Source organism: Sapajus apella, unplaced genomic scaffold, assembly GCF_009761245.1.
Source record: "Sapajus apella isolate SASKATOON/1434 unplaced genomic scaffold, GSC_monkey_1.0 scaffold171, whole genome shotgun sequence".
Classification (NCBI taxonomy): Eukaryota; Metazoa; Chordata; class Mammalia; order Primates; family Cebidae; genus Sapajus; species Sapajus apella.
This window is the reverse complement of record NW_022437111.1, coordinates 588,409-609,150: the sequence shown is the minus strand read 5'-3', so window position 1 is coordinate 609,150 and position 20,742 is coordinate 588,409. Positions and strand designations below refer to the sequence as shown.

The 20,742-nt window shown below is 48.3% G+C and overlaps 1 protein-coding gene and 1 long non-coding RNA gene across 3 annotated transcripts in view; one reads left to right on the top strand and one right to left on the bottom strand.

The window, feature by feature from the left end:
• Positions 1–20,742, top strand: part of PDIA5 (protein disulfide isomerase family A member 5) — a 91,430-nt gene that overhangs the window by 53,589 nt on the left and 17,099 nt on the right. For both annotated transcript variants that reach the window (XR_004265314.1, XM_032267721.1), the window contains exons 9-11: positions 1,468–1,559; positions 1,674–1,745; positions 7,890–8,026. Coding sequence is in view for 1 of the 2 variants with exons in the window: in XM_032267721.1 (XP_032123612.1) it covers positions 1,468–1,559; positions 1,674–1,745; positions 7,890–8,026 (301 nt within the window). In the remaining variant the exon portion in view is untranslated. The remainder of the gene's footprint in view (positions 1–1,467; positions 1,560–1,673; positions 1,746–7,889; positions 8,027–20,742) is intronic.
• Positions 12,387–14,794, bottom strand: LOC116542668. Its single transcript, XR_004265315.1, has 3 exons — positions 14,515–14,794; positions 13,337–13,343; positions 12,387–12,397 (listed from the first exon to the last, which is right to left on the bottom strand). It is a non-coding gene; the product is annotated as an uncharacterized LOC116542668 (long non-coding RNA).

Sequence of the window (20,742 nt, the reverse complement as noted above, 5' to 3'; positions counted from 1 at the left end):
CCTTCCTGTGTCTGGCAATTCTGTCTGTGTTCTCTGCTGAGAGCAGGTTCAAAGTCCTGGCTGGGCATGGTGGCTCATGCCTGTCATCCCAGTGCTTCGAGAGGTCGAAGTGGAAGGATCGCATGAGCCCAGGAGTTGGAGACCAGCCTGGGCAACAGCAAGACCTCGTCTCTACCAAAAAGAAAAAAAAATATTAGCCGGACATAGTGGCACACACCTGTGGTCCAGCTACTGAGGAGGCTGAGGTGGGAGGATTGCTTGAGCCCAGGAGTTAGAGTTATGGAGCTGGATTTTAGCCTATATTCAATGGAATTGGAAGATTTTGTGCAGGGTTTCTTCTCTCTGCTTCTACAACTGCTGTTGGCTTTTTTGGCTTACTTTTCCCTCACTTCTATGGCACTCTGCTTTGTGGAGCAGCCTTCCTGTGTCTGGCCATTCTAGCTACCTTCTCTGGTGAGAGCAGTTTCAAAGTCCTGGCTGGGCATGGTGGCTTATGCCTGTCATCCCAGCGCGTTTGTACTGTGAGCTATGATCATGCCACTGCACTCCAGCCTGGGTGACAGGGTGAAACCCTGTTTCCAAAAAAAATTTGTTTTTAATCTCTACAGACTCCTCCTTCCTAGTTCCTGATCCATCCCTAGAGAAGAAGGTTCCTGCTTCAGGAAATGGAGTTTTAGGGGATTCTGTGAGTCAGTCTTAGTGTTTAGCTACCTCATGTTACCCAGCTACTAAAATATTCTTTCTGATTCAAGGATAGTGGACAGGTAAACATCTGGAGTCAGAATATGTTCAGAATTCTGAGATGATAATCCAGGCAGCCTGCGGGTAGTCACCGACAGGAGGAAACACCGGGGAGGCACAGCACGGCCTGAAGTGAGGAGAGTTAGGAAGGCACCTCGTTTCTCATGTTGTGTTATAAGAGCCACATGGCCTCCCTGGCCACATATGAGCTGTGAGGTTTGAAAACATCACACTCAAGCCTAGGTGGGCAAACCGTGAAGTATCCAGGAGGGTGTGTAAGGATGTTGTGCAGAGCTGAATGGGCATACAAAAGCCACTTATTAGGAAAGAATACAACTTGAGTTGACATGAGCAGAGAAATAGGCGTAACACATCCTTGGCAGTGGCCCCTCTCTGAGAGCAGTTTGAACTTGGTGGCAAGGTCAGGCTTCTTCCGCAACCCTCAGAACATTGGCTTTGCTCTGGGGTGGTTCCTCCTGCAGGGAGGCAGAGGGAGCAGGTGTGTGGAGTGCAGCACTCGGCCAAGCTGCCTGCCTTCTCCAGCGTCAGGTGGTGTTTCCCAGCTGGCTTCACTGGCCTTGTTTCCCAGCAGCCCTGATGCACATTGGTCTGTGGGGCTTTGTCCTGCATGTCTTTCTGGCGGGAGAGCAGCTGGACAGATGGGTGTGGATCAGAGGGTGTCTGTGGGGCACAGGCTCCTCACGGCTGTTCTCCGCTTCCTCCCAGGTGCTGGCTGGGATGAATGTCCACTCCTCTGAATTTGAAAACATCAAGGAGGAATACAGCGTGCGCGGCTACCCCACCATCTGCTATTTTGAGTATGTCCCCCACTTTCCTTCTAAAGCTTACTTCCTTCCCTGGTAATTGACCATAATCTCAGGGTGGCATTTGCATCCCTGGCTGAGCCCACGTCGTTTCTCCACATTTCACAGGAAAGGAAGGTTCTTGTTCCAGTACGACAACTATGGGTCCACAGCCGAGGACATCGTGGAGTGGCTGAAGAAGTAAGTGGGGCACACGCGCGCGCACGCTTGCGTGTGTGTGTGTGTGTGTTTGTGTGTGTGTGTGTGTGTTGGGGGGCATGGATCCAGAAGGCGGGGTGTCTGCTGGGCCTGAGGGCCGCAGGGCTCTGGCTGGTAGTTGGGGGAGAGAACGAGGAAGGGAATTGTGGTATGGCCCACAGCTGTCTCTGGCTTGAGTCTAGGTCATTATGGGGATTGCGGGAATTTAGGCTGCAGGATCCGTGAGGATTTGGTGTGACTTTGGCCTGTGATGATCAGACCTGCCTGGTGTGTTGGGTGGGGAGTCTGTCTCCCCTACCTCCCTTCTCCATGGACTGAAACTGGGGAGGGGCTGCCTAAGCCTATCAGCTCTTCTGGAATAGTCAGGGCCTTTCTGAAATCTTCCCACATTTCACATCAAGTTTCTCCTCGACACATCTATCTGATGGATAGAGGTCTTTCTCACCCAGGATACCAGGTTTGAGAGAGGTTCCAGTGCAGGTTTCTCTGAAAATAGAATTGTCAGTTGAACATTTCTTTCAAACACAGCACTGTCTTAGGTGCTATGAAGGTACTAAGAAATATTCTAATGCCTTAGGTTTGCTGAGTGCTTTGCTGTTTAGGCCCCACAGGCGTGGCTTCAGAGCAACCTGTGATCCCTGTTTTAACGTGATTAGACCCTTGTAATGCCAAACTCCACCACCCTGTTGGCCGCTGCCCGCTTACCTGGAGCCCCCACTGTGCTAGGCCTGCTGCTTTGTCCTGCCGGATCACCCCGTTCCTGCTTCTCACGAGCTCTTCCACCACAGGCTCACGATGTCCTCTTCTGGAAGCCTCCCCAGGCCACCCTCACTGAGCACACACCCTCTTCAGGCTGCGCTCTGTGTGTCACGAGTTTGGCACTTACCAGCCGCTGCTGCTTCGTGGGTATTTGTGCACACACGTTGGAATAACAACAGCCAATCTCCTTTGTGGCCGACACTGTTCTAAGCACTTTACATGGATTCTCATTTAATCCTCACAACAGCACTGTAAGGAAGATGTTACCGTTCTCTTCATTTTATGAATGAGGTCCTGAGGCACAGTGAGGCGGGTGGTGCTGCTGGTAGGCAGTGTCAGGGCCCTAATGGATCCCTGCCACCGGCCCAGCTCCCTGCAGCCCCCACAGTCCACCTCAGCCTCTTTGAGTTCTGCTCGGAACCCTTCCCCACGGCTGCCAGCACAGTAGATATTTATTGACATCATTACCTTAGGGACACAGTGTGCAAACCCCAGGATTAAAGAATCAGTTATCCAAAGACATGGAGGTTGAAAATGTGTATTTTCAAAATGGGAAAGAAGGGTAAATTTTGTATCAGGAAAGGAAAAAAAAAAAAAAACGCACATGAAACTGTTAGATTTCTAAAGGTGGAGAATCTCCCTCTTCTGTTCTGCCTACTCCCAGGGGCCCGGGAGATATGACACAAGTGCTACCACAGGTTTGCTTCGTGTCTTTTATTTCTTGGAAGCATTCTCACGTCTCTGTCCCCATCGGCTACCTCATTTCTAGCCCCCGCCTGGAAAGGCTGCTGCCCATGATCATGTATTCATTGTCTTAACCTGGGCCTTTGCTTTACTGTTTTCCTTTTTCATTTGATAATAAGCGTGTCCTCTCCTCCAGGCAGACACATCTCATTCTGCTTTGGGAGAATGTCTCAACAAATAGCAATCTCATTTGTCACTAGAGCATAAAATCTGTCTGCTTTCTTTCCCTTTTCTAACCTTTTCTGATTTCAAAACACCCTCATATCTTTTTTGGAAGGATACAATTTGTGGGGTTTTTTTAAGTGTTCAGAATTGCCTGCTAACCCTAGACAAAGGGAGCACATCCATGGCGTTTTTGAAACAGGCTATTATCTCCCCAGTGGAGTCTCCTTCCCCAAACTCCCACCCCTCTCCTCCGGCGCACCCCATCTCAGCTCCCCCACCTGCATTGCTCTGGCTGGCCTGCACCCCACAGCTGCCTCCAGACTCTGGTCCCGGGCACCACATCCCCACTTCCTACTTCCCCCCATCTCCCATCGTGGGAGGGAAGGAGCTGTTGTTAACAGCCTTAGCCCCTGCAGGAGCTAGCAATGTTGCTCTGCTACCAACTGGCTTAATTTTTAAAAATCTTTTCTGATTTTAGAGATACTCAACTAAGATAGGCTTATTATAGAAAAACCTAAAAGTGTGGTTAAACAAAAAGTCCTCCCAAACCCTATACCCAAAGATAGCATATTGTGGTATTATTTCCCCTATGCAGATCCAGCTCTGCCTGTGGGTTTTTCCGGTCCCACTTGTATTAAGCCTTTTCCAGTTTCCCCTCAGATCCTGGTGGGCAGTAGTGACCTCACCTTTCCTGTTTCACTAGGTTTCTCCGTTGGCCCTTAGCTGCTCAGGGCTTCTGTGCAAACAAGTATAGAAAGATGAGGGTGAACCCAGCCTTGCTAATTCTCCAGATGGCTCTCAAACACCTAGGAGAGAAGTCCCTAGGTCCCACCCTTCAATGCGTGACTCTGGTGGTTGGGCTGGGGAAGGGTGGCACCAGGTGAGGCAGGGCAGAGAGTCAGCCCCTGGCGTCTGAGTGTGTGAGGACTCTGGAGTAGATGCATTGATTGTGGCGCTGGTGCCTTTTGTGCCCTTAATGGCCACATATCTCACTGGCCCCTTGAAGCTGTCACTGGTGAGTTGGTCTAGCAGACAGGTGGAAGGATGCATAAGCAGCAATCCATTTTGGGCAGGGCCATTTTGGCCTGTGTAGCTTTATACCAACCAGAAGTGAACTGAATTTATAAACACCAAGTTTTCTGGACTCGTAGTGGTTAGACTTGCATCTTCTCATCTATGGCACATACATCTCCCTTAGACAAAGGTCTGATTGTATGGCCCTCCCAGTCCTAGGGAGCCTGGGACCAATTACTATCTCTAAACTGCAGAGCTCATGAAATCAGTCGCATGAAAGCGAATCGGAAGGGAACATAAAGTCATCAAATCTGCCCCAGTCATTCTCCTTTCAATGTTTGCATTTCCTCACTCCCATTGGACTCCTTCTGAGGTTGCCCATTCATGCTTGAATGACTGTTATGATTTAGGTGATAAATGGTATCTAGGAACATCTGGGTAGTACTTTATAAAATTACAAAGCATCTCACATCTATTCTCTGTCTAGCTGAGCTGAGAGGCAGTAAAGAAAGGACCACAAATGCACTGCCTTTGGCTGTTTGAAGCTGTTGGATTGTGGGTAGTGAAGGAAACAGGACTCAAGCTCAGGTCTGCTGACTCCTAGTTTGGCCTTCTTTCCCTCTCCCCTGCAGTAGACAGAACATTCTTACTTACCTCGAACTGCAGTTTCTTTCTCTGGAGCTTCCACTTGTTAGTGTTGGTTCTCCTCTTCAGGGCCCTAGAAAATAAATCTTAATTTCTTTTCTTAATGCAGTTTGAAATATTTGACGATAGCTACTGAGTTCTTTTACATCCTGTCTCCAAATTAAACACTTCCAGTTCCTTAAGCCATTTTCTCCTCATTCAGGGAATGCTTCTATTCAATGAGCATTTATTGGGTGTCTGCTGTGTATTGGGTGCAGGAGTTAGTAAAGAGGTGAGAGAGTGCTCTTCAAGGAGCTCACTGCCTGGGGTGAAAAGCATCATTCAGTGTTTTGGGTTCAGACTCCCACTCAGTCCGTCTCTTCCCAGTACATCCTTTTACCATGGTGCCCGGTTCTGCAGTCCTCTCCCAAAAAGAAACTTCACCTCCTGGGTAGGAGAGGAGAGTGGCCTAGAATCTGAGGACCTGACCACTCCAGTTTTCAGCTGAACCTCCTGTTTTCAGCCCTAGGCTGTAGCTATGCCTCAAGGAGTGGGTCCCTAGGCCCTTCAGAGCATTGTCTTCTGTGTGGCTGTGGTTCTTGAGCCCCTACTCTGCTTTTTCCACTCAGAAAGTTTTTTTTTTAAAACTCCTGAACTGTTATTTTGCCTCCATGTCTGGCTGGACGTTCCTCTGTTTCTTTCCTTCCTGGGCCTGCCCTTCTGCTAAGCCATGGCTTCTCCATCCCATATTTGTGCTCTTGCTGGACTTTTTAAAAATTTAGTTTTGAATCGATTACATGCGCAGAATTCAATTTTTAAAATTATTTTTATTTTTTAAATGAGGTCTCTCTCTGTCACCCAGGCTGGAGTGCAGAGGGTGCCGTCACAGCTCACTGCAGCTTTGAACTCCTGGGCTCAAGCGATCCTCCTGCCTCAGCCTCCTGAGTAGCTGGGTCTATAGGCACAGGCCACCATACCCGGCTGATTTTTTTATTTCATATTTTTGTAGACATGGAATCTCATTCTTTTGCCCAGGCTGGCACCATTTTAAGATGTTTAAAAGGAATACGTTCAAAAGCCTCACTTTCACTTCTTTCCTTTTTCTTATTCTCCCTCCCATATCCTAGAATTTACAATTACAACTTAGACCCGTTTCTTTTATGTTCTTAGGGTGTTTATGTAGATACTAGCAAATGGGAATGAGTATATTTTATCTCCCCCCTTTTAATGCAAAAGTTAGCAAATTCTAAACTGTTCCATCTATCTCCAGCAGTCTGTCCACATCACGGTGTAGAGAACATCATTGTTTGCAGTGCTCAGCCCTCCCTGGTGTAGATGGACAGCAGTTCACCTAACCCGTCCTTCCAGTCTTCGCTATGACAAATAACCTGCAGTGGATGCCTTTGGATGCACATAATTTTGTATGCGTGCAGGTGTACTGTAAAGATAAATTGCTCTGAAGTGGAATTGGTGGTGTTCTGAGGGGTCAGTTGTTTGAGCCCAGGTATAGGAACCTAGATTGCATGATGTTTGTCTGGGACCATTGTCTGGCTGGTGATTCATTCTGAGGCTTGATTTTGTCACCAGTCCCATCTGACATTGGATATGCATTGGCTGAGATTGATTTGCCCTTTCCTGCCTCATTCTATTTCTTGGGACCTGGGAGTTGGTGGCAGCTAGTGGGGCCCAGTCAGAAGGGCCAGAGAGGGCTTCTGAAGGCGACATCATACCCAGGCTTCTGCAGAGGGAAGGAGGTGGCAGATTCCACTGTGTCAGCCACTTCGCTGTCTCTGGATTATACAGCCCTGGCTGCTTGAACTTTAGACTTTTTCCTCCTGTAAGCTCTCAAAGTTGAGACACAATGGTTGTCTTTTCACATTTGTCATCCTCGAGGGTTTTTTCAAAGCTGCAATTAAGGTGCTCTGGCAAAGGTACTTGTGACAGTAAAGCAGCAAGGAGATCATGTCACCGCCAGCCACCCTGTCCTGAACTCTGGAGCAAGGGAGGGCCCCTGTGAGCCTCCCTCCTCCTAGCAGATGGTGACAAAGGACGGTCACAGTCACGCTGTGGAAACAGGCTCCAGAGAGGCCAAGCGGCTGCCTAAGGTTTTGCAGCTGATGACTAGTGGAGTTGATTTGGCTTCTGGGAGGACTAAATAAGTTGGTTGTTGGCCTCTGGGAAGGATTCGTGATGTAGCGTACACACTGTCATAGTTAGGATACCCTCAGCTTTGCTTCCCTCACTGCGACCTTCCCCCGAGGCTGTTTGGTGAACTCCCCTGCACCCCCATGTGGCAGCTTCCCCTTGCCTGGCCTAGATCTGATCTTTCTCAGGTACCTGGCCTCTCTCTCTCCTCCTCATCCCTCCTCTCTGTGCCCTCTTCCTCCCCTCCACTGCCCAGTGGGCAGTTCTAAACACAACAGTGAGCATTTCCAAAGGTCATCGTTCACTGTTGCTATTTATTCTTTCCAGTTTGCTGAAAGTTTGAAATAGGTTGAGAAAGCTAACAAGCCCCCAGATTCCCAGGAGGAAGTAAGATGCCTTAGGCTATCTAGAGAGCTGTAGCCAGAAGCCACTGTTTGTAACAGTATATCAACTAGGTTCCTGTCTGGGGCTTTGCGGGGAAGGTGGAGGTGGGCAAGGCCACACCACTCACCCCATGACACTACCACGGGGATAGTTCCTGGTTTGTTAAAGGCTGAGCCCCTGGAGGGGGCCATGCTGAGCCAGTGGGGAGCTTCATGTCAAGGGGGCTGGAGTGAGAAGGGCTGCCCAGGCCCCAGGGCCTGCTCTGAGCTCTGCCTGTTTTTGGTCTTCCAGTCCGCAGCCGCCACAGCCCCAGGTCCCTGAGACTCCCTGGGCAGATGAGGGCGGCTCCGTTTATCACCTGACCGATGAAGACTTTGACCAGTTTGTGAAGGAACACTCCTCTGTCCTCGTCATGTTCCACGCCCCATGTGAGTGGAACTTTGCTCCTCCTCTGCACACCCTCCCCTCTCTCAGAGTAGGATGAGCGTGGTGTTTCGCAGTGTGAACCCAAGAAGCACTTACTTGTTGGATGCCAGGACCCATGCTAAGCCAGGGGATGCAGTGGTGACAGGCGAGGTCTCCACCCTCACGATGCACACGGCCCACCCCCCATTGCCATGGAAACAACACAGAAGCCCCATTCAGGCTGTACTTGTCACTTAGCTAGAGTTCAGTGAGGCTCCACCACCTGTTGCTCTGAGCAGCTTCCTCCCAGTCAGCATGAATTGGAGAAATTAGGCTGGAAGCACCCTGAGATGTTACCTAGAACAGACCGAGCCTGGAAATAAAATTAGGGCTGATGCCTCATATAGGGGCTCATATGAGTGCTGGCCTATAATCCCAGCACTTTGGGAGGCCAAGGCGGGAAGATTGTTTAAAGCCATGAGTTCAAGACCAGCCTGGGCCACACAGCAAGATGCTCATCTCTACAAAAAATAAAAAATTAGCCAGGCATGGTGGTGCATAACTTGTGGTCCCAACTACTCAGGAGGCTGAGGTGGGAGGATTGCTTGAAGCTGGGAGGTTGAGGCTGCAGTGAGCTGTGATTGCACCATTGCACTCCAGCCTGGGTAACCAAACAAGACCCGGCCTCATTAGCCCGGCATGGTGGCCAACACCTGTAATCCTAGTTACTCAGGAGGCTGAGGCAGGAGAATCACTTGAACCTGGAAGGTGAAGGTTATGGTGAACCAAGATTTTGCCACTGCACTCCAGCCTGGGCAAGAGAGTGAGACTCCATCTCAAAAAAAAAGATTCTATCTCTAAAGGAATTTTTTAATTAAAAAAAAAACATATTATCTAGAGCAGTAGTCACCTCTCATTTTACAAGAGGTCGGGTGCTGAGGCTGCAGGAGGGCTTGTGTTTGCCCAGGAGCTGAGACGGCATGGGGAGGCCAGGCTGGAGCTGCAGATCACCTGGCATCTAGAATGCCTTCTGTGTGCTTCACCTGGCTGCAGTCTCAGCCTGAAATGACCACAGTGAATCAAGGAAGTAAAATGCTGTAAGTGCTATCAAATGTGCTTGTGACAGGGCTAAAAGGCCTGTGGCTGAGTTTTCTGGGCCAGTGTCCTCCCCGCTCCCATGGAGAGTAGAAAATTGACCATAGGTGGTTTCCAAGAGGGACAAGGCTGCCCCTGGGAAGGCAAACAAGGCCTCGTGAGGCCAGGGGATGGCAGTCGCGGGTGCAGAGTACGGTGAATAAGAGATTGTGGAGGAAAGCTAGAGGTCAGTGCCTCACGGAGCAGGGCTGAAATTGCGAGGTCACAGTGCGTGAGGGTGGTTAGTCTGTAGAGGCATATTTCATGAGGAGGAAATGTTATTCCTCCTCTCAATCATAGGGTCCGCGTGCCAGCAGCTGTGTGTCACCCTATGGCGATAACAAATGGTCTTCCTGAAGGGTCATCTTTCATTTTACCCACAGTGCCACAAAGTGAGTAGGATTAGCCCCATTTTACAGATGAGACTGTCACATAGAGAAATGACACAGACTGCTCACTGCTTCGTGAGTTCTGAGCTGCCTCAGGCCTCAAGAGCCTCAGGATCCAGGAAGAACGGAGTCAGAGCCTGAGCCAGGCCTCCTGGCCACCTCCCCGTTCCCCACAGTATCTGTTGGTTTGGGTTTGGCTAGCCTGGGAATTGTTTATAAACGTACTCTCACGATGGATTTTCCTAACTCTTTCTTTCTTATACGTGTTAAATTCTTAAGAGAATCCAAAGGAAAGGTTTCCTATGGCTCTTCTTCTGAGTTCCTGGAAAAGAGACCAAAACAAGCCCCCAAAACTAAGTTTCAACCCCCACCCCCCATCTTGTGAGCCTCTCCTGATAAAGCACAATGGCAAGGCCTTAGAAGCATCTGCCTCAGGTCTGCTAAGGCCTTGGTGAGGTCATCCCTGAGGGTAAAGGTACCAAAAAAATGCCCGCTGTGAGGCCAGCCAGGCAGCACTGCAGTGTTCTTCCTAGCTATAAAATATGCTCCCTGGCTGGACTCACAGCTGCTGTTGGCAGCAAGGCTTGCAGGAGGTTATGTTGAATCTAGAGCTGAAATCACCCTGCTTGCCATGACGGCAGATACTGGCTGGCTGTTTTCAGTTCCTCCTTGGGAACCTCTAGCGTCTTCACCCTCATATTTCTGTCCTTCCAGTCCTTTACTCCAGTCAGGAGAGCCCACCTATCCCCTGGCCTTTCATGGCTCTGCACATGTGGGTTTATTTCTGCTGGACTGGCAGAGGGAGAGGGATCAGGGTAAAAGCATGTGGTTAGCTTCCTGATGTGCTGCCCATTCATGTTCCCGTCAGATAGCGATAGCTCTGGATTAATTATCTTTCTACACAGTCCTTCATCTAGGAGCATGCTCTTTAGCCTAGGAAGGGATGGAATGGACATGCTTTCTAGGGAGCTCGGAGCTCAGGACAGGTGAACTAAGAGCAGAGACGTCTTAGCTGCCTGGCTTTGTGCCTCGTGCCAGAGCTTCCGAGAACCCCCAGTGATTGAGAAAGTATTTTTGCAGTGTTTGAGGGACCCTGAGGAAAGGACAAATGTGAAGAGGCTGGAGACCGGCAGTACCATCCCAGGTTCCTAAGTGCAGAAAGGGTGAAATCCGGAAATCACAGTGTTCCAGGCGTCAGCTCCAGGCCAAATACGGAGTAATTTGGAGACAGACCATTTTAAGCGACTTACAGAAACAAATTGGGATCCATCAACATAGCAGACCACAACTTTTACTGCAGATTGCTGAATGTGCTGCTTGGTTTGTTTCTTGGATTGCTGAGCTTGATGAATGAGCATGTCTTTCTTTTATCAAGACATTTGACTAAATGAGTTTCTATTTTCCTGACTGTGATGGGGATAATCAGACAGGATGGAGCTACCCTGAGGGGAAGCATCCCCTGGATACTTTGTGACTGTGAATCTGGCCTGAGTCTGTCTAGAGGGTAGGTACTTGTTTTTAATCAGCAACTTTGTTAACACTATTAAAAAGCATGCTTTCACAGTTGGCAGGCTTAGCTTTGGGAAAAGGCTAACCAGCTAAACTATCAGACCATGCAATGACATTTTGAAGCATCCCAACAAACCAAAATAGTGGGGCTCAAACTAAAAAGCTGAATTTATTTTTTATGACTCTATGCTAATTACAAAAGCAATGCATGTACATTGTATCATGGGATAATATAGGAAAGTATAGAGAAGAAAATTAAAATGCTTCCTGATACTGATCCCAGAGAAAACCATGGTCTTTCTTTCCAGTGTTGCTTATTTGTTTCTTTTTTCTGTTCTTCTTTTCTTTCTTTCTTTTTTTGACATAAGGTCTCGCTCTGTCACTCAGGCTGCAGTGCAGTGGCACAAACACAGCTCACTGCAGCCTCGACCTCCTGGGCCCAGGTGATCCTCCCACCTCAGCCTCCTTTGTAGTTGGGACTAGAGATGCATGCCACCACACCTGGCTAATTTTTAAATTTTCTGTAGAGATGAGGGACTCACTTTGTTGCCCAAGCTGGTCTGCTTTGTTGCTTCTATGCCCATCGTGAGTACCCAGTCAATGTTAGTTTCTTTCCCAGTCCTGCTGAGAAAGGCCAGGAAGGGAAAGGGTCTTCAGCTTTCCTCCTGACCTGTGCCGCCCCAGGGGGGCGTTCTCTGGCACCCGTAGGTTCCAGAGGCAAGTCACTTGCTGCTCTTTCTGGAACTGTTGGGACACTTGTGAGGCCGCCCTGCTGGGCTCTTGACAGGAAAGACACATGGCACTCCTCCCCATTCTGTGTCACCCATCACCATGAGTGATGACTGACCTGGAGATGCCACAGGACCTGGCCCTTTACCCTCTTCCCAGCACTCCTGCCACTCACTTCCCACCTCAGCCTCCCCGGTCTCCCCATTGTCTTCCTTCCCTCTCTCTCTCCCAGCGAGAGTCCCTTAGAAATCCTCCACAGATACTGCAGCGGCCTCTCCAACTGATGCCTAAGTTGTCACTAAATAGATGAGCCTGGGAGAGCCATAATGCTAGGTCCTTCATATAGGTGATCTCCGTCCTGCCGCAGGCCACACCGAAATTTACGGCCAGGTTTGCCCCATAGTCCTGTCCTCCAGGAGCTGGGCCAGGCCTCCTGGGCGGGACAGGCTGAGTGTGAGCAGAGGGCTCTGAGAGGGGTGTGTCTGTGGTGCTGCTGGTGACAGAGCCTGGGCCCAAGGCCAGGAGCAAGCTCTCTTGCTAGCGCATGGCTTCCCCTTTGTAGCGAGGCTTTGTGTCTGACCTCCCTCTGGTCCTCACAGTGGGGCTTCACGTGCAGTTCCAGGCCCAGTTTTCCTACCCTGCAGCAGGTGACAGAGATGCTCTCTGCAAAGGGTGTGTCAGCAGGACACTGACTGCTACCAGCTGTGGCACCTGTTGTTTTTCTGCAGTGTTCAGTGTGAGAGAAGTCAGAGTGTGGGTGTCCTCTTGTCACTGTCTGTTTTTTGCCCCTCTCTAGTAACTCCACGCCTGCATTAGCAGGAGAAGGACAAGCTGCGTGGCTCATGTGGAAATATTCAGGGACCAGGTGGGACATCCCAGGGAGGGGTGTCCCTGAGGAACAGCTCATCTCTGCTAGGCCCGTGGACACCCATGTGGGAGCTGGGGATCCTGAGCACCCCTGCCCTTCCTCTCCCCTGTACTGCAGGGCGTCTTGGGGGCCACATGGCTCTACCCTTGCGCACCTTCTGACACATCGACCTGTTTTCCTTGGCAACAGGTCTGAGATGAGATGTTTTCTTTGCCATAGCTCGCCTCCAGCAGGTATCTGGACTGCTTTCCAGGAGCTGGTCTATTTCTGGCAACAGGTCCCCATCACACTCAAGATTATCTGCTGTCTTTTTTTTTTTTTTTTAAAGCTTTTTAGTTTTGTCTTATTCTCAAAGCAATATATAACCTTTGTAGAAAATCTAGAAGGTATAGTAAAACATAAATGATAAAGGAAAGAAACTACCTATAATCCCATTATCTAGAGGTAACCACTTTCTTTTTTACTTTTTGGCATCATTCTTGCTAGTCTTTTTCATTTATTTTTCCCCTTGTTTTTAACTTTTATTTGTTAAATGAACATACCATAACACTGACCTTTTAATCACATGTATAGATTTCTGTAACTATCATGCCACAAAGTGCCTTCATGCTATCATTTTATTTTATTTATTCATTTATTTCTGTTTTTTTCTTTTCTTTTCTTTGAGACAGGGTCTCACTATGTTGCTCAGGCTGGTCTTGAACTCCTGGGCTCAAGTGATTCTCCTGCCTCTGCCTCCCAAGCAGCTGGGATTACAGGCATGAGCCACTATACGTGGCCACTTGTATTTTCTAATTGCACAAATAATTTAAGAATAATATTAACAGCATTCTTGTTATCAGCAGCGCAAAGTTCAAGGGTTACATAAGAATATAGTACAGGTCAGGTACAGTGGCTCATACCTGTAGTCCCAGCACTTTGGGAGGCCGAGGTGGGCAGATCACGTGGTCAGGAGAGTGAGATCATCCTGGCCAACATTGCGAAACCCCATCTCTACTAAAAATACAAAAAATTAGCTGGGCGTGGTGGTGCATGCCTGTAGTCCCACCTACTTGGGAGGCTGAGGTGGGAGAATTGCTTGAACCCAGGAGGTAGAGATTGCAGTGAGCCGAGATCATGCCACTGCACTATAGCCTGCGCGACAGTTCGAGACTCTGTCTCAAAATAATAATAATAATATAGTGCAGACAGTGAGAATCCCTCACTCCCCACCCCACGCCCCGTCTCAGGGGTGGTCACCACTCATAGTGGAGGATGGATCCTTCTCCTTCTGCAGTGCTTCTACCTAAACAACAGGGGGTTGGTTTGCTGTTGTTGTTGTTGTTTAAACACTAGGATCACTTTCTATCCATTTTTCTTTGATTTGGTTTTTTTTGATTTGCCAGTAGTTCTTGAAGATATTTTCATGTAAATGTAGATATTGGCACATAAATCTACCTCAGTCTTTTTAACCATTGAATAGGATTTTATAATTTGGATATGCCATAAATTGTAAACATTCCCCTATTGATAGATATTATATTTATCTCCAATTTTTCACTATTCAAACAATACAATTAGTATTTGTAAACATACATAATTGGGAACATGTGTAAATATTTTTTAGTAATTCCTAATATTGAATTTCCTTGGCCCTGAGGTAAGTAAGCTTGAGCTTTGGTAGATGCTACCAAATTGCCCTGCAGAAAGGTTTTCCCAAACCCAGCAGTGTGTGACAGAGCCCCTGTCCTTGCAGCATGGATACTATCTGCCTTTTATATTTCTGCTAAGCTGGGCAAAAGAGCAACTTGTCTGTAGCTCTCTGACCTCTAGGGAAGCTGGACATCTTTTCATGTGATAATCAGCTTTTCCTGTTTCTTCCATGGACCACCTATTCATACACTGGTTTGTCTTTTTATTCTTGACCTAGGCATCTATAATTATAGATACTAATCTTGATCTGTTTTCTGTGTTTTCCATGTTCCATTAATCTTTTTTTTTTTTTTTTTAAGATGGGGTTTCACCATGTTGGTCAGGCTGATCTTGAACTCCCGACCTCAGGTGATCCGCCCGCCTTGGCCTCCAAAGTGCTTGGATTACAGGTGTGAGCCACCACGCCTGGCGCCGTTAATATATTTCTTGCTTTAACTTTCTTTATGGTGCCTTTCATTGTACAAAGCTTTACATCCTTTGTAGCTGAGTAATAGCTATTATATTTATTGATCACTGGTCACACTTACTATGGATCAGGCATCATTCTAGGCACTTTCCATATTTTAACTCATTCAGTCTTCACAAAAAATTCTGTGAATTTGATGTCACGATTAAATATTCTCATTTTATAAGTAAGGAAGTGTAGACACCAAGAGGTCAAGAAACTTGCCAGAGATCGCATAGCCAAAAAGTGCAGCCAGGATGAAAGCCTAGGCTGTCCCAGAGGCCACCGCCTAACCACCGAGCCGTTCTGCAAGTCTACCTTCTCCCATCCTGACCTCTGGGATTGTGAGTTGTTTAGGAAATCCAGCCTTAGGATATAAAAATAGTGCCCTATATCTTGTTATAATGTTTTTGTTTTTTACATGTATTTCTTTAATTCATCAGTATTTTTCATTTGTTTGTTGTGCCAGGTGGGAGGAAGGGATTTTCTTTCCTTTGTTTTGTTCATTTTATTTGTTTTTGTGATAGGGTCTCACTCTGTCACCCGGGCTGGAATATGGTGGCATGATCATAGCTCACTATAATTTCAAACTCCTGGGTTCAAGTGATCCTCCTGCCTCAGCCTCCTAAGTAGCTGGACTATAAGAACACACTACCACACCTGGCTAATTTTTTTATTTTTTTTTATGGAGATGCAGGTCTCATTCTGTTGCCCAAACTGGTCTCAAACTCCTAGTCTCAAGCAATCTACCTACCTTGACCTCCCAAAGTTCTGGGATTATAAGCATGAGCCACTGCATCTGGCCCTAATTTTATTTATTTAAGTCTTTTCTGTGCCTCTTTTTCCTTTAAATTTTCCCCTTAACATTATCTTTTAGGTATTTTCATATGTTATTAAAAATGCTTTTTTTGTACATGCTTTTTGTGTCCACATAATATTCAATTGTATAATATAATGGCACTGTAAATTAGTTAACTAGCATCATAATGTTGAACGTTTGTTTACCATATTTCCCATTATAAATCATGCTGCAAAGAACATTTTAATGCATAAATATTTGTCTTCATGTCAGATTGTTTCCTTAGGATAGAAGCCTGGAAGTAAAATTTTAAAAGCTTGTTTATCCACATTTTGCACTAACATAAAGGAAAAAAACAAACTCTTTGCATAGGAAGAGGGGCCATCTGATGAACAGAGGCATCTGTGAGTGAGTGAGTCCCAAGAGGCTGTGACTGTCAAGGAGTCCACTTTGGTGCTTATGCATTTCGGAAGCCTTGAAAGAGCGCTGAGGTCTCTGTAGAGCCCCCCACAGCCATATTTCTGCTAGCATTTGTAGAAAACCCTCCCTCCCTGGCATGCCCCAAGCCAAATTCCAAGCAAGGCAGGAGCCAGGCTCTTCTAGAGGCCCAAGTACTACCCCCATACCCTGGCTACCAGGGAGCTTTACAGACTAATGTAATCCCCTGGGAAATTCTGATTCCAGCATCCAGGAAAGCCCCATAGCTGGCCTATAATAAAATTGTGAGTATAATTGACTTAAATGAAATCCAGAGGAATCTGGGGGCTTGGGGTTGAAAGGAGGCCAACATTCCCACAGCCAGAAAAGAGTATGATCAAGGAGTTGATGGGCCAGATCACAGAAATCAGAGTAAGTACACTTACACAGATGATAAAAGCCCAACAAGGAAGTTTAGCAATAAAACTTAATGGCCTATCAAATCAACAATCAGGACACGAAATGCAGTGGGCTGGAGTCCTGCTCCCCTCATGCAACCCTCCTCTTCTGGCTGTCCCACAGCCAGGGACATCACGAAGGCCAGGCCCAGGAGGCTGGTGCTCAGGTCACGGCCAGCTCTACCCATCACCCGTGGCTCCCTAGGACAGGCAGTTGTCAGGGAGGGAGGCGTTTGCTCAGCCAGACCTTTCTCCTCCTCTGGGCCTGGCCAGGCTCCTCATCCTAAACTCTGTAGAAGTTTATTGCTTAGCCTTAGTGTCTTATTCAGGGCCAGAGGGAATTGATGTTAGAACTGAAAACCTTAACGATATCAAGAGAACTATAGGATATGTATGGGAAACTTTGGAACAGGATCCTTAGATGTTAGAGATTTTTGGAGACATTTTTCTCTTCGTGAGGTGCAGAGGAGGTGCACAAATGGTAGTGGGGAGAAGTGGAGAGGGGATGTGCACACGAGCCAGCTTGGTTGCCAGTTCTACTAATTAGAGGCATTTAGTCAAATTAACAACTATTTGAGTATAAGCCATGACCTTCCCTGTAAAGAATTTAGTCCCGCCAAACCTGTGTGCACAGGTGTAAACCCAACAACCTAGTCATGAGGTTAATTCATTCAGAAAGTGTGTGGAGCATCGTGGTCAGTATGAGGAATATGGTGGTCAACTAGACAAGACAGCTGAGCCCCTACTTGTGCATACGGAGCCTCCATTCCAGTTGAGGGGATGGGCAGGAAACGAGTGAGCAGATTACTCCAGGTGCTTTGAGTACAATTAAGAAAGCAAAACAGGATATTGGGCGAGGGCATGATGGCATGAGGCACCTTTGAGATAGGTGGTCAGGGAGGGTCTCCTAGAAGGTGAAATTTGAGCGGAAGCCTGAGTGGCTGATAGAAAGGGGGGTGAGCCGCACATGGACCTGGCTACCAGAACTGGCTCACTGGGAAGAGGAGCTGTGACCACCTTGCAAGTCTGTCACAGACACGGGAAGCCAGCTGGGGTCAATACCAGGAGACCTCCGGATTCTGTAGGTCTCCATGTAAGGGAGATAACATGTTCCAGGGCGCTGGAGTAGAAATTAGCTTGGTGTAATTGGAGAAGAGAAGGAGAACCAGAAGCTGCAGTAGAAGTGACCTGACTTGAATTTGAAGGTATGCAGAACTCAGATTGTGTGGGGTTTGTAGCCATGAATTGTGTGGGGCTTGTAGCCAAGTTTGGGTTTGAATCTACCTGTGATGGGAAGCCACTGGAAAGTTTTAAGCAAAGGGATTTGATGTGATTGATGTTTTGAAAAAATATTGCGGTTGCCCTTAAATATCAGAAGACAGCAGTGTCACGGTCACAAAGCAACACAGCATTAAATGCCATAGAAATATCTGAATAAGAAGTATATTGTAATTAGAAGAGAAGCAGATCATTTGATGGGGCTGCAGTGAACTGGGAAGACTCAAAGCAGGGGCCAGAACGAAGGTGGGATTGCGAGGGGTTGTCCAGGGTGGATGCTGCCTGTGGAGAGGTCCTATCCATCAGGGCAGAGACGGGGAGGAAGAGGGGGCAGGTGGTGATGGCCCTGGGGGATTTGTCACTTCATCTTCCAGAGCCACAATTTCTGGCACTGTAAAATGGACCTATTGCACTGTGTTAAGTGTCTGGTGGGGCTGCCACGATAGAGTGTGTGGAACCCGGGCACAGATAGTTAGTGCTCTCCTTATAGAGGTGGGGGATTCTGGGAGCTGAGGCTGAAGTCCAGGAGACAGCCACATGGGTAAGCTGCAGAATCTGGAGGTCTCCTGGTATTGACCCCAGCTGGCTTCCCATGTCTGTGACAGATGTTGCAAGGTGGTCATGGCTCCTCTTCCCATTGAGCCAGTTCTCAGTCTCAGCTCTGTCTCAGGCCCACTGCTGGTAGAAGCTGGCCAGTGGAATGGAACCCACTTGCCACCCTAGCAGAGCAGTGGCGTCAAAGGCCTGGAGCCTGATAAAAAGATGAGGTAGACCTCCCTACCAGCGCATGGTAAATTCCCATCTTCAGGAGTCCTGCCACATCGACTGGGTCACTTTAGAAAGAAACAGTGATTCTCAGTGAGTGGCAATGGCTGGCTTTTCTTTGTCTCCCCTCCCCTGATTCCTACTCCAGTCCCACTGTCCACCTTGACCATGGGCCCTGCCAGCAGCTGGCCTGACAGCACCATCCATATCATGGAGGGTATGGGGGGAGTGGTCAAGGGAGCCTGTCTTTCCTGCCTCTCCCACCTCCCACGGAGGCCACCCAGAGCCTCACGCTTGCATTTCCTGAGGCCTCCCTGTGTGTTCTCCACTATGCACTGCTGGGCTAAGTCAGTCTGTCTCAAGGCAGTGGAGCTTTGAGGACTTTGCAGGGAACACTAACATCTCTCCAGAGCAGGCTGAACTCTCGGGTGATGGACCCACAGCTGCAGGAGTGACTCTGAGCTTCCTTCTCCTGCAGTCTGTTTAAGCAGGGTGAGCTCCCTTGCTCTGCCCCAGTCAGAGGAGGTCAGCCCGAGAGCAGAGAATGGTTGGCTCACCTCAGACAGGTGCAGGGAGCAGCAACCTGGAGGTACCCCGAGGACAGGGAGATCGCTTTAAGAGCTGTAGAACTTTTTCATCCTGACCATAGCCCCAAAGGATGGTTTACTCCACTCTATTTTAGTAAGAAACAAAAAATAATTTTTAATCTTAATATACCTCATATTAAGCCAGTAGAACCTTCCTCAGAGTATTCCATTTACTCCGGACACATGGGCCAGTGTAGAAGGATATCTGAACCTGGGTCCCTGTGTGTCAGCTCTCCGTGTTTGTCCACTCCCCCTCCCATGGAAAAGTGATTGGCTTGGAGTCCAGTGGCCTCCTCTGTCCTGGGCTCCTAACCCCAGTCTGTGGGCAAGTTCACAGAGTCCAGGACGCCTCTGGGATTATACATACATGTGGAGTATATGCATCAGTGTGGGGAAGGGGAGGAGTGGCTTTTGTGACAGTCTCAAGAACGTCAGTGCCTGGGAGGCACAGACTCCTGCCCCAGCTCTCCCTGGTCCCTCTTGGAGTTCCTCCTCTCACTGCTGAGAGGTGGGGCCTGCTGCCTAGAAGGAGGGGCCTGTCTGCTGTTCCCGTTGGATCGCCGGCTGCACATGTCTCAATGGGAGCAGGCTCAGGGAAATACAAATAGCACTGCATGCTTTTATGTTTCAGGTGTATCCTATTAAATGGGCTTTTGTAGTTGCCCCTGGGAACCTGCGTGTAATTGGTGTGTAAAATTGTTTCTGTGGGAAACACAAACAGCCAGCTTACCAAAACAGCCCTTCTGTAACTGGATTATTTAGGCGACACATGGCTTGTGACTATGCTAAATGTTCATTTCTGGAAAGTGATATTCTTGTAATTCAAAGTAACAATGACCCTGATACCTCTACAGCTCATGAAGGGGGTATCCCAAGTGGGTTCCAGTCAGTCCGTGAGCTCCCAACATCATCCTACCCTGGGTGCATTTTTCTGGAAAAGGGTTTACAGCTTTGATCATGATCTCCACAATGTCTAACTGCAGGGGACATGAAGAGCATCTGCTGTGGAGAATCGGGCCAGGAACAGCCGGGATGGCCTGCCCAGCCCTGGGGCAGCCTCTGCAGGGCCGAGCTCAGCAGTCCCAGAGGAGCCCTGTGGAGCAGGGCAGTGTGCCTTTTGGGGCAGCGTACCTTGCTCAGCCCTGGCAGTGGGATTCTGTGCTGCTGAATTGAGCGTGGGGACATGCTCGTTTCTCTGAGGCTGCCCCTGCCTTCCTGACTGGACCCTCTGTCCTCCGTCTCTAACTTGCCCCCATGTGTTCTCTGGGAGGTCTTCTCAAGCCCCTGGTCACCCCAGGAGTTGTCTACTCACTATTTAATTAGGTCTCTTCATTGCTGACCAGTAAATATTTATCGTGTATCTATTAAATGGTGATACTTTTGCTTCATGGGGAGGTACAAGGTTAAAAAAAAAACCTCAGGCCCCACCTTTAGAGAGTCAGTGTCTGGTACCTGGAGCCCAACATGATGAGTGTGTAGTGTGGGTACAGACGTACTAGGGCTAAAAGCAGCTGCTGTCTCCCCCAAGGCTGCTGGGGCAGGTGAGGAGTGCTCTTTCTCTGGTTCATCCCTTAAAGGCATCGTGTGTGCCACTCTATTCTCCTCTGGACCAAAGACCGTGGTCCTCTCTGTCATTATGCTGGAAGATTCTAAGGGCTGATACCTTTTC